The sequence below is a fragment of the Condylostylus longicornis genome, unplaced genomic scaffold (genome assembly GCF_029603195.1).
Source record: "Condylostylus longicornis isolate FDR11 unplaced genomic scaffold, ASM2960319v2 ptg000030l, whole genome shotgun sequence".
NCBI lineage: Eukaryota > Metazoa > Arthropoda > Insecta > Diptera > Dolichopodidae > Condylostylus > Condylostylus longicornis.
In genome coordinates, this window is record NW_026577999.1 from 6,820,985 (window position 1) to 6,838,749 (window position 17,765).

Below are 17,765 nucleotides of genomic sequence, written 5' to 3' on the forward strand. Positions count from 1 at the left end.
TAGGTCAGTTTAATCGATAGTGTTATACACCTACTATATTATCCTAGTATACATAAATCCGCTCAAATGAAACATAAAACTTATAAATAACTCATTGACTCTTAACTCACTTGACTCTTTTTCATGGCTTATCGTATACAAATGTCAAATAAGAACTTACATATGTGCATGTATAAAAATACTATTGAGAGTACTACTGTCTTAAAAAGTTTTTTTAAAGAAAGTGCTGCTACAGTTACAATAATGAACATGATATGAAAATATGTTATTAATTTCTAACAATAGACCCAACAACAACTAAATATAATGTAAAACAAAATGGATAAAGGAAATATAAAAGACAGTCCTTTTATAGTTCAAATATTATTTTCTATATATGTATTTTAATCTCTAATATATAAATAGAAAATATTTAATATTAGTTTTAAGTATCATTTAATTATAAATATCTACAAATATTTAAAAAAAAAATTTAAATCATGAAGTATTTCATGATACTTAATTGTTAAATTACCCTTAAATTATATATTTATTCAAATACATACATACATACATATAAAAATAAAAATCGAATAACAGATATTTTTCATTGTTTACATACAAATTTAAATATGTACTTACACGTAAAAGCACAACAATAACCCATGTGTTAAATTATATTCAACTTGTATAAATAAAAAATAAGTCAGCGTAAAACTTGGCAAAATCCCAATATTTTCTTTTTTTTATATACATATATACGTTATACATGTATGTATTTTGAACGTTAAATATAAAATGTTATTGGTAATGAATATAATTATTATATATATGTAATTTTATTTAATCTTAATGCATATACATCTATATATACATACATATGTATTTTAAAATGTATATCACTTATATATTTATATAAATATGTATAATTAATTACAATTAGATTATAATGCAAATATAAATGATTTACAAATTTTAATAATAAAAGTTTAAAGAGATTAATATTGAGCCGATTTGGTGTTTTAATTAAGATAAATTGGTAGCCAGGAAGCGTTTAAGTTGATATGATCGAAAAGTGTGTTGACAAGCAAATAAAGAAATCTAACAAAACTGTGAAAACAAAGGCATATTCTGTTTGTTCCGAAATTTTTAAATTTTTCATCACATTTTTTTATTAAATAAATTAAAATTAATTCTAAAACTTTGGTCATCAGATTCTTAAAAATAAGCACCTACCTATGAAACCGTGTTATTTATATACATATGTCTATACACACATGCATATAACTAGTATTATATAAGAATATTTTCGTCCTGAAAAAAGTGTATACATACTGAGCAACCTACTTAATCGTTCAAAATCGTTCCACCATACATTTTTTTTTAATTTATCGCATGCCTTTTCTTTGTTCCCCTTTGCCAGCCATTGTAAAAATTAGGTATGCTACATATCATAGACTCCTATAATGAGAATAAAGATTTCTGTGTACATATACAATATTAAATATATTATAACAACACAACACTATATACTGTGAATATTGAAAAATCAGCACCACTCTGTCTAACTTAAAAAGTTGTTATTTTATTTTTTTCTTGTTCTTTTTCCATTATTTTTTTCTTGTTTAAAGAAAAAAAAAAGTTCGATGAACAAAAGTAAAATTTATGCCAAATATTTTATTTTCCACAAATACAACTTTAAGAACATCTGCTTGCAAGAAACAAAAAAAAAAAAATATTTTCTTTATGTTTTTAAGATTAAAAAAGAAAAATTTTACTTATTAAAATGAAAAATCGAAAAAAATTTGAAAATATCCGCAAATGATCACTTAAAAGAAGAATGATACTTACGTGAAAACCTAATTTAGGTGTAATGACAATATAACGGTCTAACAGTATAACAATAAAAAAAAATTGGTTTTGTCTATTTAAAAATGAAAAGTCAGTCATTTGACTTTTTGACGCTAATTCTTTTTTTTTTTTTTCACTTTTCTAAATTTTAATTGAAATGTTTTAAATAATAAAAATTGAAGGTGGGAAGATCTATTTTTGTGTTACATACATTGTTCTGTCTTCTTTTCGATAAATAGCATTTCATTTTAAATATCATTAAAAATTCTTAAAAATTTTAAGTTAAATTGCATACATACATATGTACATACATACATTGGTGAAAATTTATTGTTGATTATTGTTGTATAGTTTTCCTTATTTACTGAACAGAAGGAAAGGTAATCGGTATTTTTATTCGAAATTTTTATTCTAATATAATTTTTCTCTCTAATCTTGGACGGGAAATTATTTTATTTATTGTGAATTTCTTCAAAAACACAATTGCAGGTCGAATTTTTTCGTTTATATTTTTAATATTTGTGCATTATTAATTTATTGTAATACAAAATATGCAACAATGGTTTTATAAACAGAGTGACGACACTTTTAAGTATCACGACCTTTTCGAAAAGGTGCCCCCTTATGAAATGTGATGTTGTTCATTATATTTGAAATAAATTATGTAATTTTATTATATCTTCCTTAAGTTAAACTAAGTAAATATGTGATAAATATTTTTATTATAATAATTTAATTATAGTGATATATTGTGCTTCAGTATATTTATAATGTTCTAAAACAAACTAACCAGTGTAGAAAACTATTGATCTATATATACATTCACATATATTTGATCAAATATTTGATGTTATTTTTAATCTATTTATTATTCCTTTTTCCTGAATGAACATATGATTTTCGCGTACTGACCCGAAAAAACGATAAGTTTATTCCTATAGTTAAAAATCTATTTAAATTGCTTGTTATAGTTAAAACTCATGAAAATTTTTAAATTAAAATCAAATTACTTACTTTCCAGTTCTCGCTTAATAAATTATTAAAATTCCACTTTTTCAAAGAATTATCTGTTATTTTGTATTTTACTCTGATAAATTACAGTAATATAATTTGAAAAACATTATGGCAACACTATAATGCTGTTTTACAAAATCATGTCTACTAAGTTTTCGTTTTTTTTTTTATTTGTACACAAATTTTTCCACTATAACCGTTCCCATTTTATAAATGAATTGAAAAAGAAATTTATACTTATTTACGTTATAAATTAAACAATTAAAAATTTTTTTAAAAAAAATTTCATTATATTTTTCTCACGTTTTCGGTAATAATCAATATAAGCAAGAGGTAGACAAAACGGTAGGAGCTTATAAATAAATAACAAATGAAATTGAAATAAAAAAAAATAATTTTTAAGTAAGTAGGTATGTTGCAGACTTTAAAATGCGAAAATTACAATTTTATGTTTTCATTTAAAAGACAACAATTGGAAAAATAAAAAAAAATTGTTATTAATAAGAAAAGTTTAATAAAAAAAATCTAACATAATTAGGATTAAAAGTAAAGGCATGAACAAAACATAAACTACACGTCATGTCAACTCTCATTTTGCTACTTCATTCCGTTTGGCAAACAAAATATCGATTATTTCATTAATTTGATATCTTGAGTTCTTCTTATGTAACAAATAGAATTTTAATTAATCAAAAACAAATTGCATACACGTATAAGAAAAGTAAAAAGTAAAAAAAAAAAACAGATTTTATAGAAAAATCGTGCATTTGTCATTTTAGTCTGTTAGACTTTGAGTGAAAAATTTTTTTTTTTTTTTAATTTATTTATTTAGTCAATTTCAAGTTCCAATAATTTTTAATTTAATAAAATAAATGATATAGTGACTAAAATTGTTTTTACATTTTAAGTTTTACCACGTCTTGGTGTTTATTCAACTACTTTTTCTTAGGTTTTTAAACAAATTTTTTCCAATTCGAATTTAAGCAAAAATAACTGCACAGTGCACGACTGATGACTTCATTTTATATTTCTTATATTTTAATTATATTTTTTTATTTTTAACTTATTTTTTCCATCAACAAATGAAATTTTAATTTTTTTTTTTATTAAAACGTTGAAATTTATTGGTTTATTTTCATTTACATTATTGTTTATTAAATAAAAACTGCACTGCATACTGAAAATAGAGGTCGTGTTCCAATTTATCATACGCTCATGGTTGATATGACTGATATGCCTGATTTTTATTTGTATTTAAAATATCATATACCTTATAATTTAAATAATATACTCGTAAATTTTAATATTTTGCAAAAAAAAAAAATTAAGGAACATTCAAAAGTGAACTGAGATTGAAAGGACCGTAACTACTAATTCAAATCAACTCTAAATTATGAGTAGGGGACAAAGACTTTTGTTTTACATTTGGTTTTATTGCCTTCTACTTCAATCAAATTAATTATTCATTTTATTTATTTAATTTAACCTATAAAAGTTGATAAACCAGTATTTTAGAAATGATTACCGATTAATTATAGAATGTTCATTTCACACCGGAAATTACATGCGGGTGATTCAATAAATTCATAAAATCAATAGTTCAAAATTAAAATCGAAAAAATTATTCCAAATTCTATTCAATAAGAAAAATACAAAAAAAAATTCAATGTCAACAATTTTTTTTTTTCTGTTCAAGGTTACTTTTATATGAGAAATTGGTTTAGGTTTTTTAACCTTTTTAAAAATCGAAAACTTTACTTAAGTAAGTTTATTTTCATTGGTATTGTTTACCAAATTTTTTATACTGCAACGTAAACATTTCGAAATAAAAATTCGATTGAAAATTATCGAATTCTTGTTGACAATTTTTTTTTTAATTTTAATGTTTTTGTAATGTGTTGTATATTGAATTTCTTGAGAACATATGTATGTATGTACATAATATAAATATAAAGATATAAGGGTATTATATTTAAATGTAAACATAAAATTTACATATAGTTAATAGTTAACCATTTACAGAAAATGTTTACACTTATTTAATTCAACTTGAGATAGAGCTAATAATTCAGTCATTTTGATGATTTTCGATTATTACGTTAAAAAAAATATTTAAATTTTAAAACTAATTGATTGCAAAATATTTGAAAATGTTGTCCTGGTCCGTCTTACTCTCCCTGAAGGTTTTCTTTTAATTAAAAATATTAATATTTAATTACATACTCATGTACCAAATTTCTTGAATGACATCTTGTCAGGCTACTCACTTAAAAACATTTTTTATCGCTTCTACAGGGACGGCTACCGGAAAAGCATATTTGAGGTGACGAAATGTAGATAGACTTTCTTTATCACGTCACTAATGTGAATAACAGAATACGAATGATAATTATCATGCCATTTTCCAACATTTAATTATTAAATTCTCATTGTTTAGATTTTTCAGTTGCAATTTTATAATTTGCTGACATTCTTTATTTTTAAAAGTTTTTGTTTCATTATTAAATTTGCAATTTGTCAAATATTTTCATCCACCTACCAGTAATTATGAATATTAAAACAAATTACGTATATGAAATGAATATGACATCAAGTAAATTATCCAAGAATGACTTTACTTAATCACTAAATTGAATAACGTAAAATAAATATGTTTAGAGCTCTGTAAATAATTTACAAATAAATGCGCATTGTAATTATCAAAATCACAAAAATTAAAATATCAATCAAATGATTTTTTTTTTTATTTTTATTATGAAAAAATTAAATACTTTTTAATTATCAGCATATATACATTAATTTTTGTTGTTTTTAAAAACACAAGCCACCTGCCTAGAGCAGAACTATCCCAAGTTACAATTTGCAAATTGTTCAGGAGAAAAAACTACAGCGTTAGACGATAAAAAGTTAGTTAGAGAGAGCGGTGATGCATCCTAAACACTGCCACCCAGTACTAGGTCAGTAGAAGGTCCATTGATACGTTTCCACAATACACCTATCCTCCACTAAACATCCGATGAGGAAATGTCAAGCCTCCGCAAAACTGAAATCCGCCCTGTCTAATGCCAGAAAAAAACATTTAGATGGCAATCCTGCGTCTACATACACTTTTGCGTTCAGCGTGCGACTAACGTAGGATATTGATAAAAAAATTATTTTGCGAATTATGGATTTTGGATAGTTCTGCTCTAAACAGCCAAAATAACATATAAATAAATATGACTAAAATTTAGTTGTTCTACGATAAGGCAGTATATGTGATTTACTTTTGTATTATGATTAATCATGCATACATATTATATTTTATTATATTATTTAAGATACTTTAGAGGGACAAAACTCAATTCAACCTAAAATGAAAACTGAATTACAATAAATACAATAAATAAGTTCAAGTATTTATCTTAAATAAAAAAAAAAAAATTAATGCGAATTCCCATGATATTCAATTGATTTTTTTTTAAATTAGAAATCAATAATAATAAATTTTTCATTGTGATACCACTCAGTCTAACACTGTCACTTGAATATGAAAAAATTACGTAGTTAGAATATGTTTTCTTTTACGTTTTATAAATGAAAGCGAAATTTAAAACGTTAAAATTAAAATCTAAACTGCATTTACATATTCTTGTTATCAATTTTATTTCAATATTGGGAAAATTATTATTCGAACTGTCGCGTTGCCTCACAAAATTTTAGTTTCTTGTGACATTTTGAGATTTTATCATGTTCATGGCCAGCCTATTCTCAACGCCTACATTATTATCACAGGTCACAATTTTTGTTATTATTGTGCATGTGCGCGGTTTTCTTAGCTTTTTGGTAGTATATTTTAATCTTTGATGGGTTGTGTCTTTTTACACAGATACATAATATATTTTTACATATATTTTAATATTACATAGTATATTTTATATTGAGGTTCATGGTCAACTTCGTTTATGGAATATCACATGGGATATTTAGGATATACATAAATGGTAATTATTTTTACTTTAATTTTTTACTATTAAATTTTACAATGTTGAAAAAACTGTTGCACTGCCTAAACGCAGTTGGAGTTCAAGATTCTTAACTTGAAGGGAAAGTGCCAAAATCACTACACTAATAGTCAAATATTATTATCGATTATTAGGAAGAGAAAAATAACAAGTGTTTATATAATTTATCATTTCTTTGATAACAGTTCTTTAGCCAAAAATTTCTTCTATCTTTAAAACAGTACAATCTCATTCCTCAGATTATATAATTCAAAATATGTGTATGTATGTAATTGAAAATCGATTTACCATTCCAAAATTATAAATTTATATTGTTTTTCAAGATTTCAAAGGTTTGATTTTATATTTATTTTTTCTTTTTCAGTTTTCATTTAAACTTCATTTTATACCATATTAAATTTTATCACTCCACTAGATAGATGGAGTAAAACAAGAGAGACATGACAACGAAAAAAAAAAAAGATTCCTTTATATTATAAATATTCATTTCTATCTTTGTTTCTCAATTCTCTGGAGCATTTGTATCGTAGTTTCTACATTCTAATAATTTATCACTGAAATATGACACATTGTTGTTATACTTACTTACATATATTTTTTCTAAATAACTTTACAATGTACTATACAATACATACAAAGTATTATTATTTGTTTTAGCGGATTATATAAATAGAGAATGACGGAAATAGAGGGATGATAGGCAAAAATTTTTAATTTTAAAAATGAAAACAAAAAAAGTTATATTACAAATTTCCTATATTGTCATTTTAAATAGAAAAGGAAAACATTTCTGTTTTTTGTTAAATAAATAGATTTTTGGATTATTTGCATACATACTCGTATACATAAGCCTTCAAACGACAAAATTTTTTATTGTTTTCTTATTTAATTTTCAAAATGAGTGTACAATTTATTTGATTTCGAAATAATTGAGTAATCTTTAGATAATCTTCGGCAAATTTATACAATCAACTTAATAGCATCATGATTCTGTGCCAGAATTGTTTATACCTCTTAATATGAGGTACTGTAATATGTATATTAAATAAAATATGACAATACTAAATGAATTTATTCATTTAGTAATTTTGTCAAACATTTTTGTTATTAGTTTAAGATATTGAATAGTTCCAAATAAGGAATAATTTAATGGAAATTAAAATTTGTACAAGATTGCTTTAACCTTTTAATATTCTTAATAATGCCGTACGCAAATTATTAATTTCAATAGAATTTTCTAGTTTACATCTACAAATTATTGTTATAGAAAACAAATATAATTTTAAATCAATTTTGGTTTATACATACATAATTTTCCATTATTAAAAATAAAGCACGTGCATATATACATAAACACATATATAAATATTTTATATATCATAGAAAAATTATACTATTTTTTTTATGTGTATAACAAAATAAAATATGTATAATGCTTTTCAGCGAAAATCTTTCTAATTATTTAAGTACACGCCAATATTTAAAATTTAATATTAAGAAAATAGAAACAAAATGCGCACATAATATTTTAATTTTTTTCTCAGAAATGTTATGTAGAAAATTTTCACTTATTTTAAAATTTATTTTGCAAACGTATTAACTATAAAATTTTACTTATACATATATGTATATGCATGTGCGTATATAAATGAGAATATTGTATTTATAGAAATTTTCAATACATAATAACCTTGTTAGTTCTTATGTACTTAAATAATAATGTACATTAAAACTTTTAAATTTTAAAACTAATTCTTTAAAGTGGTATACAATATAATATTATAAATCAATTTCCTGCCCGCTTATTTAATTTTTTTGTACTACAAATTGAAAATAAAAAAATTTGATTTCAATTTCTTATAGAAAAAATAATAATTTTAGAATAGAGGAAAACGCTATTATTTTTGGAATTGATGTGATTTATATTCTTTGTATTAGGAGTTTGAAATTTTAATGTAACATAAATTAATTATATAATTTACTGCACCAAAACTGGCAGTATAATACTGAAATATAAATTAATAATGGAAAATTTTGAAATAACCTAATTGAATTTTCATTATTTCTGCTAACTCTTTATTGTAATTTTAATTAAAATCTTAATAAGGACAATTTAATGCTAAAATGTATTTAAATGCAATTATGTTGTGGTTTTTATAATAATAAAGAAAAAATTAAAATTTAAAAAAATTGCATATAATTAGGGACCAAGTGAACAATTACGTTATTATCATTCATATACCTTTCGAAAATTAGAAAATCCAATGACTAAGAGTAGAAATTTTGTTTTATATCACGTCAACGCGTAACAATATATCACAAAATGAAATTTATACATTATACATAATATAAAATCGTAGCGTACTAACAGAGAATCAAATGTACGGCAAAACTTTTATTATTCAAGCCTATCCAAAAAAGATGTTTTTGTTTTTAGACTAATTGCTAATTCTCATAACCTCATATTTGAAAAAGTTGACTCAACATGTTGACTAAATTTTTACATTAATATAAAAAAATTTAGTTTGCAAGATAACAAATATTAACCTTCCAAACTAAAATTTTTCTTATTCTTGAATATTTGATATGACATAAGAATTACAAAATTATCTCGTTAATATTTTAAAATTATGTACATACCTACAAAATAATAACATTTTTTAACATTTCGTTAACTCTTGTCACAAAACACCATGAATTGTTAATTAGTATTGCAATGCGATAATTTTTGTTGATTTACTGAATAAAATGAACAATGAAATTAATTTATTGCAAAATTTTGTTTAAAAATTCTTTGAAGTACAAGTGTTTTTATTTAAAATTAAATAGCAATACAATATTGTGTTTTAAGCTATGTACCTGGGTTTAACATAAAAACAAAAATTTCTTTCAAAATTGAGAACATTATTTCTCCATTAATTAACTTTGTGTACACATGGTATAGCCATAACTACTACGATCTTTTAATACATACATAAGTGTTCACCATAATTATTCAAAATTTGTTATATAATTAACGGTATAATGGAATAGGTTATTCTAAGGTTATTTAGTGTCACTGTCAAATTATTATTTTAAGATAAATCAGGCAACGTTGTATTTGATGTTCGTATTTATTTGTATCGTGTCAAATAAATGTTAGATAAATTTTTAAAAGGAAAGTTTTGAAAGCTTGTATTAATTGTTGAAATTGTTAATTTAAATTTTTATGAAATATCAGAGAAATGAACTACTCTGTTTATTATAAAATCTGTGAATTATTAAAAAAAATTTATGGAATTCTGGATGTTAATAATAAAATTATTATTTAATTCAAGTATGTATTTAATTTTTCCTCAAAATAATTAAATTTGAATTCACTCTATATTCAAATATAATCATGACGTTTTGCAATAAAAATATTACATGTATGCGTACATATGAATGTATGAATATTTTAAACTACACTTTTAATTTGCAAGCTTTGAATATGCAAAAAAACTGATCTCTTAAACGCACATTTTAGGACACGCATTCTTTATAAGTCATTATCTCTATCTTTAAATATTAATATCATTAATTTTGGTTTTAATTCAAATTTATGAAATGTAAAACAGAAAAATAAAAATTAAAGTTAACCTTTTTATGCATTAAAATAATTATGAATTCCACTATTGTAGAAATAGACATTCCTTATGTAAATAAATTATGTACATATTTTATCACCTTATACATGCATATATACATATGTACCAACTTTTCATGTATGAATGAATATTAAAGTTAATAAAGGTTATAGAGGTGAATGGTGTTAATCTATTCTACCATTAATTGATTTAAATGAACATAGGAAAATATATGGGCACGCAAAGATTCCATGTAGAATATTGATTATTACATTTTTTTTCTTTAAGTTTAATATTACGAGTATTCATTTTATTTTATTAATAAGGTAATAATAATATTGTATACAAAGAGATTTTACTTGTTGAATCAATGATAATATAACAGTATATATACAGTTTCAAAAATTATAAATTGATATGATATATATACATGTATGTATATGTATAAATATATATGTATACATATAGTTACTAATAATAACAACAAAAAGTATCAATGTCAAAGTTTTTATTTTGAAAAATTCTTTTAGTTTATTTTTTTTATAAATAAATACTTCAAAGAAATAATAATAAAAGTTAACAAAAAATATTTGAGCAATTTATAAAAAAAAATAATAACTTTATAATTTCCTTTTATTGTTTTAAAAATTTACATTGTAGTACAGAAAATATTATGTACTCGTATAAGGGAAAGAAAATTATTATAACTATTATTATTTTTATTACTATTATTTTATTATTATTTTTATTACTATTATGAAAAAATAAACAAATAATAATTATTTTTAGCTTTCATTCATTGCATCGAAAGAATTATAGATTTTTATTGCAGTTGGAAACAAAAACTACTGAAATCTCCTATAATTTAACCCCGATATACGTACAAGTATATTTCATTTTTTAATACGAAGGGGACTCGTTTTACAGCCCGTTGAAAAAATTTTGCATTACTCCGAATTTATTACAATTTATGAAACAGATTTTTTTCAGCAGGCTGTACCTCGAAAACGAGTGTATATTGTATATTTATTACTAAAATAAATACTTTAATCAAAAACAAAAACAACATAAGTACACGTTTCAAAAAACTTTATCAATACCATTTTCTGTTAAAATATCTGAGTAAAAACTAGATATATAGAATTTATTTAAATACATAATCAGATTCCACTAATTATAACTAAGTATAGTTGCTTTATAAGCTGCTTGCGGTATAGTCAAAATGATCGTTATTCGATGTGTCAAATCACGTTAATTGTCATTTGATGTTGGCGAACACAATGTAAAGAAATTTAACATTTAAAAACCAAAATGGCAACGACCTCGGAAAATTCATCAGTCTTTTTTGTTTGCCTACTAAAAACTTGATAGCTATCAAATTGCGTTCATTTTGATTACCCCTGCCGAAAGCAGGGATATTATGAACCTAATTCAAAATTTCAAATAATTATTATATTATTTCCTGTCAAAATTTAGTAAATGTAACTAAAATGATTTCAAATTAATGTATGCATATATACGTAAGTGTATAAAATTAATAAAAATTGCAATTTTTTTTCAAAATTAAATCTATAAATATTAAATTTAATATATTTGCAACACGTTTTTTTTTCAAACTTAATACCATCACAGGCACTTATGAAACACGTTTTTAATGATTTTGTAATAATATAAAATTAAAATTAATAACATATTTATAAATAATCTATTATACTTATTTAAATTAGTATATGACATTTATAACTTATTTATAAAAAAAAAAAATATTTCAATTAAAATAAAAAAAAAATTTAATATTTTTCTCTGTTAATAATTTTTTTTTGCTATGTATAGGAATTTGAAAGATTTTATTAAATTTAATTTGAAACTTTTTCAAATAACTTGCTATTCTTATGTAATTAAATTTATTAAAAAAATGAACTGTTAGGTAAAAAAGTTTATTTAAAATGTTAATTAAATTTTTTTTTTCTTCTATAATGTTTATTGGATAGTTACTCACATTAAATATTATTAGAGGGGTTAAATTTCACTATATAATTAAAAAAAAAAAAAAACAATTCAATCTGAACGACTTTAATTCTTGTTTATAATTTTTTTAATTTTTGTAGATTAACAAACCCATAATTTAATTATTAATTTAAGTAAAAAGTGTTTTATTAATTTTGTGTTTCCTCTAACATTTTATTTCATTTTATTTCATTTATTACACAACAGTTTAAATTGTGGCACGTTGTAAAACTTTTACTTTCGCAAAAAGAGGGAGAAAAAATTTGTCAACAATTTGCTGTCGCCTTGATTAAACAAATTGCCGTTCTTCAGACACATTGCGACAATTAAAACACAATTAACTTACAAAGTATTTTTGGAATACAAAAAATTTATTGGTGCTTTTACTTCAAAAACAAAAAATATTAAAAAATTCATTAAAATTTATAATTTACTTATTTTCCTTGTTTATGTACAGAAACTTTTCAAAAGAATATTTAAATTGCAAATTCAACTTTTACAAGATTTGAATGAAATCTAAAATTTTCTTCTTTTGAAATAAACTTAATGGTGTCCTATAGATCCTAAACATCACAGGTTAGCATTTAAATATAAATATACTATATTATTAAAACTATTTTATACTATTGTATACATTAAGAATATGAGTTTGAGCTGAAATCATAAAATATATACAAAAGTTAAAATTACACTATAAAACAAATGATTTAAATTTAACTATATTATATTAAATAATAAAAATGCAAAATATTTTTATTATTTTAAATATAAAAATTAAATCACATGTTATTAACCAAGTTTTATTATAAAATTTTTTAATTTCTCCGTGTAGAGAAGTGAGATAGGTCATTTATTTAATTATTCTTAATATGTTTTTAACGAGTTTACGATAAAAACTTTAAATAAAAAAAAAAAAGAAATTCAAACGACCTTTGATTTTGAAATTTCATTTTTGATTCTATTACTTTAGCTGTAGCTAAAAAATTTTTGGCATATAAATTATGTAAAATCAATAAAGTCAATGTTAAATCATGTAGGATAGTCGTACAACTTTCGTTCCTTGTATTTCTTGTATTTTTAAATTAAAACAAATTGACAGCGAAATCGATCGTTCACACTATAATTTACCGAACGCGTTCATACAAATTAAGTATTAACTGATTGATACAGAACTTAATTTCCCTAAATAATTTAATATACTTAAATAAATTTTATATCACAAATATATAAAATTACTTTAAGTCATTTTCATATGCATTCATTTAAATATGTTCGCTTATAAATCAATTTGAAAATGAAAAACAACTACAATGCACCTAAAAGTATGCAATGTAAAATAATGTTTTTCATTTTCCTAAATTATTAAAATGAAAAAGAAAGAAATTTTGCTATTAATAAAATATTCTTTTTTATATTTAAATAATATCTTTTATATTTAGTCTGGCACGATGTTTTTTATAATGTAAGAATTTATTACATTTCGTGTATGTTATATGCTTATTTTATATTTTTACATATGCGAATACATATTTATCTTTACATTTGCAGTTCTGTAAAATGTTTATATTTTTAAGAAAGTTTGGCGTGAATATACTTGGCAAATGATTTTCAATGTCAGTAAATTATTTGGTTATTTCACACTTGTATACACATGTATATATTTACATTAACATACATACATTTTTAGCCGAAAATTATATGTAGTTGTATATGCAAAATATTTGATTTCATATGTGTGTGTACGTGCACAGATATATTCGTGTAAATTCTTTCGTTAATCAAGAATTTGCGTATATGTAATTACAAAACATGATCACATGTTTTTTCGTTGTTAATCACAATATAAATTTTTCTTTTTTAATTTTTGTACATTTAGAACTTATTAGACGATTTATTTAAATAAATTTTTATTAATAAGTGGTTAAAAATAAAATTGAAAAAGGTTTTTACTATAAATCAGGGTATAAAATTTAAATTTAAATTTCTTTCTTCAATAGAATCACAATAAATTGGAAAGGGTCAGGTTAAAAAATTTACAACCTTCAATAATTCTGTCAAATTTCCTAATAATATAAATGTCAAACTTGTGAACTGTCAAATTTAATATTATTTAAATTTTTCACAAAATTTTTTAAATAGCAACAAGTATATTAATTATGATGCATTATGACTATAACATTCCTGGCAACAATATCTTTTTAATTTAACCAAATTATTTAAGCATATTTAAATTTATTGCAACACATGTAAATATACGTAAATAATCATATAAAATATGTATGTATGTATATTTCACTTATGACTATTTGAATTACTTTTTGCTAATTTAAATTATTGATGAAATTCAAAATTTCTTTAATAGCTTTTTATATTTACTTAATGCTATATATATACATGAAAATATTTTAAGTAAAAATGCACATCTCATCCTATATGTCTATATAAATAGTAAGGCACTTTCACTTACTAAATACAATCAATTTTATCATTAGTATATCACAATTTTATTTTGATTTATTTTTTTTATTAGAAACTCAGACACTAATTCCAACAGAAACAAATTATTATTTTTTATTATCTTATTTCTCTCCTTAGAGGATAATAGGGCTAGTGGTGCATGGTATTGTAGATAACTAGTTTCTTACGTCAGAGTTTACTAGATAGCCGTAAAATTTTTTATTTTTAGACGAGCCTACCGTAAAATTATTATTTTTAAAATTGTATTATTTTAAAGAATAATAAACAAAAATATTGAATGGTATAAAGAGAATATATAGCTTCATACTAATTTAAAACAAAAGGATATTAATTTTGATACAAAATCTAGATTTTATATTAAATTTAAAAAATATCTGTTAGGTTATTTTATTACACAAATACATACATACATTTTCAGCAACTATATTTTTTATTTATTTATATTTCATTTAAAATTACATACTTGTGGCGTTTGCTTCACAATATTATAGAAATTTTATTATATTATAACATTGAGTATATTAACTGTTATTATTTTACATATAATTTATAAATTACACTGTTAAATTAGATTATTATAAAAGCACACAATATTTTAGTTCAAAATTCAAAAGGTTAATAAGTGTATGCATATTTAAAAAATAAAAATAACTACAATAAAAATGTAAAAGCACATTGGAAAACAAGAGAAGAAGAAAAACAAGAAAAAAAAAACACAAAAACAATTCTTCATTTTATTTTTTGCTATGCTTTTTTTCTACATACTGCTCTGCTTTTATTCAAGGCTGAAGCATCACTCAACGATGATACTAAAATGTTGTCCCGATGAAAAGGTATTGTAAACATTATTGTGACGATGTTGAGAAAAAAAAAATTCACCAATAATAATAATAAAGGATATTTTTAAATTTCCTTTTAATAAAAATTTATAAATATTTGTTGAATATTGAATTTAAGTTTTTTTTTTTGTTATTGTTTTTTCTTTATTATTATTTTTTTTCACTCTTTTTTAAATTCTTATTTTTTCTTTTTTATAAAAAGTTTTTTATAAAATTACTTTTGTCTTTTATTATTCTTTTGTTATTATTTTATTCCTGTTAAAATGCTAATATTTAAAGTGTATATAAAATAATAATAATAATAAAAAAAATAAGAAAAAAGGAAGCGGAAAGATAACAACAAAGTTAAGAAAACAAAAACAAAAACAATTTTGTTGAAAAATAACACGGTTGGTGCCAACTTATATACGTTTTTTTTTTTGCATAATATTTTTTTAAATACGCGTAAATGTATGTATGGATATGCACACACACATCCATGCATATGTATATTTATAATAATATATTGGTGTTCTACATATAATGTCGCACTGTATATGAAGTTTTGCTATTATTAATATTTTTATATTACTTTTTATATTTTATATTGTGTATTTTTACATTTAATTTAAAAATAAATAATGCATTTGTATTTAAAAAATAAAATTAAATTTTTTATTAATTTTTATTTTTTATACCACAATATTTTATTATTTATATTTTCAATGAACTCGCATTCATACCTATACATACGTACGTATACTTGTTATAATTGTGTTGCATAAGGTATTTTTCAAAGAAAATATATTATACAAAAACTTGTAAAAAATTTAAATTAAGTATTTAATCTTAAAAAATTTTAAAAAATATAAAATTACGGAGAACTTTAAAAATATACTTGAAAATTAAATGTAATAAGTATAAGACTTTTATAAATATTATTAAATTTAATATTATTAATTAATTATTATTATGTTTGAATTAAATATTGTCAAACATGTTTGATATAAAAAAAAATACTATATAATTTTTTTGTTAATACTCGTACCAAATTGTAATTTATTTCTAAATATAATCTATACATTAAATATCAAAGGTTGGAATGTCAATGAGCACACCGGATCTTTTCAGTCTAAACGGCTTACTGTGACGTCTCACAAAAAATACAAAATCTTGTCCGGACTTACATATATATAGCGGAAAATTAATTATGAATTAAAGACTTAAAATGGCAATTTATTGAAATATTTACAAAAGCTATTAAAATTAATACAAAAGATAATAATACACTGGAAAAAAAAAATTTACCTAATTGTTTTTTTTTATAAATTAATGGCATTTAAGTAGAATATTTCATTTTAATTTCAGATTAAAGCAGAATTTTAATATCAAATAACTTCTTTTTTTTTTGACGAGAATTGAATTCAACTTAAACAGACAGACAGCTACATAGATAGATCAAATGTAAATCAATTTTTGATTAAATTAAACAAAACATATGAAAAATTTTCGATAGTCTTGACAAAAAAAAACCAACAATTGTATTTTTCTAATTCATACGAGTATAAATCTTATTATTCTTGATAATTTCTTTAATAACAATTCAAACAAATATAACAGAAAGGTAGGTCTCCAAAGTATAACATTAAAAAAATAATTACAGAGCTTAGGAAAAATATACTTCTGTCTTTTATGTATTGAAGGAAATTCACTGCAGTTTATGAATTTTTTTCTATATTAAAATATAAAAACTTAAAAGGAAATCATAACTTTTAAAATATCTTTTTAAATTATTTTCACAAATAAATTTTTTTTATATTTTTGAATTTCTCAAACATTTTAATTTATGCATAAACTTTGGACAACCGATTTCACAACTGAAGTGCTTTTTTTTTCCACATTTTTTCTTTATTGTTTTGTGTTTATAATTTTTTGTGGGATTTTATAAAATTAAACAAAAAAAAAACACAAAATCAAGAAAAACGTGTTTAATATACTTTAAGCAATTT

The 17,765-nt window shown here is 21.9% G+C and overlaps 1 protein-coding gene across 5 annotated transcripts in view; it reads right to left on the reverse strand.

Moving 5' to 3' along the window:
* The window catches only part of LOC129607846 (TBC1 domain family member 4), a 50,363-nt gene that overhangs the window by 10,914 nt on the left and 21,684 nt on the right, over positions 1–17,765 (reverse strand). Inside the window, exon 2 of one of the 5 annotated variants that reach the window (XM_055519057.1) lies at positions 15,704–16,043. The exons of 3 other annotated variants lie outside the window; for them this stretch is intronic. In XM_055519057.1, the coding sequence (XP_055375032.1) occupies positions 15,704–15,784 (81 nt within the window). In that variant the 5' untranslated portion in view covers positions 15,785–16,043. Of the gene's footprint in view, positions 1–15,348; positions 15,480–15,703; positions 16,044–17,765 lie in introns of those variants that run through there. One more of the 5 variants, XM_055519059.1, reaches the window with a different exon arrangement.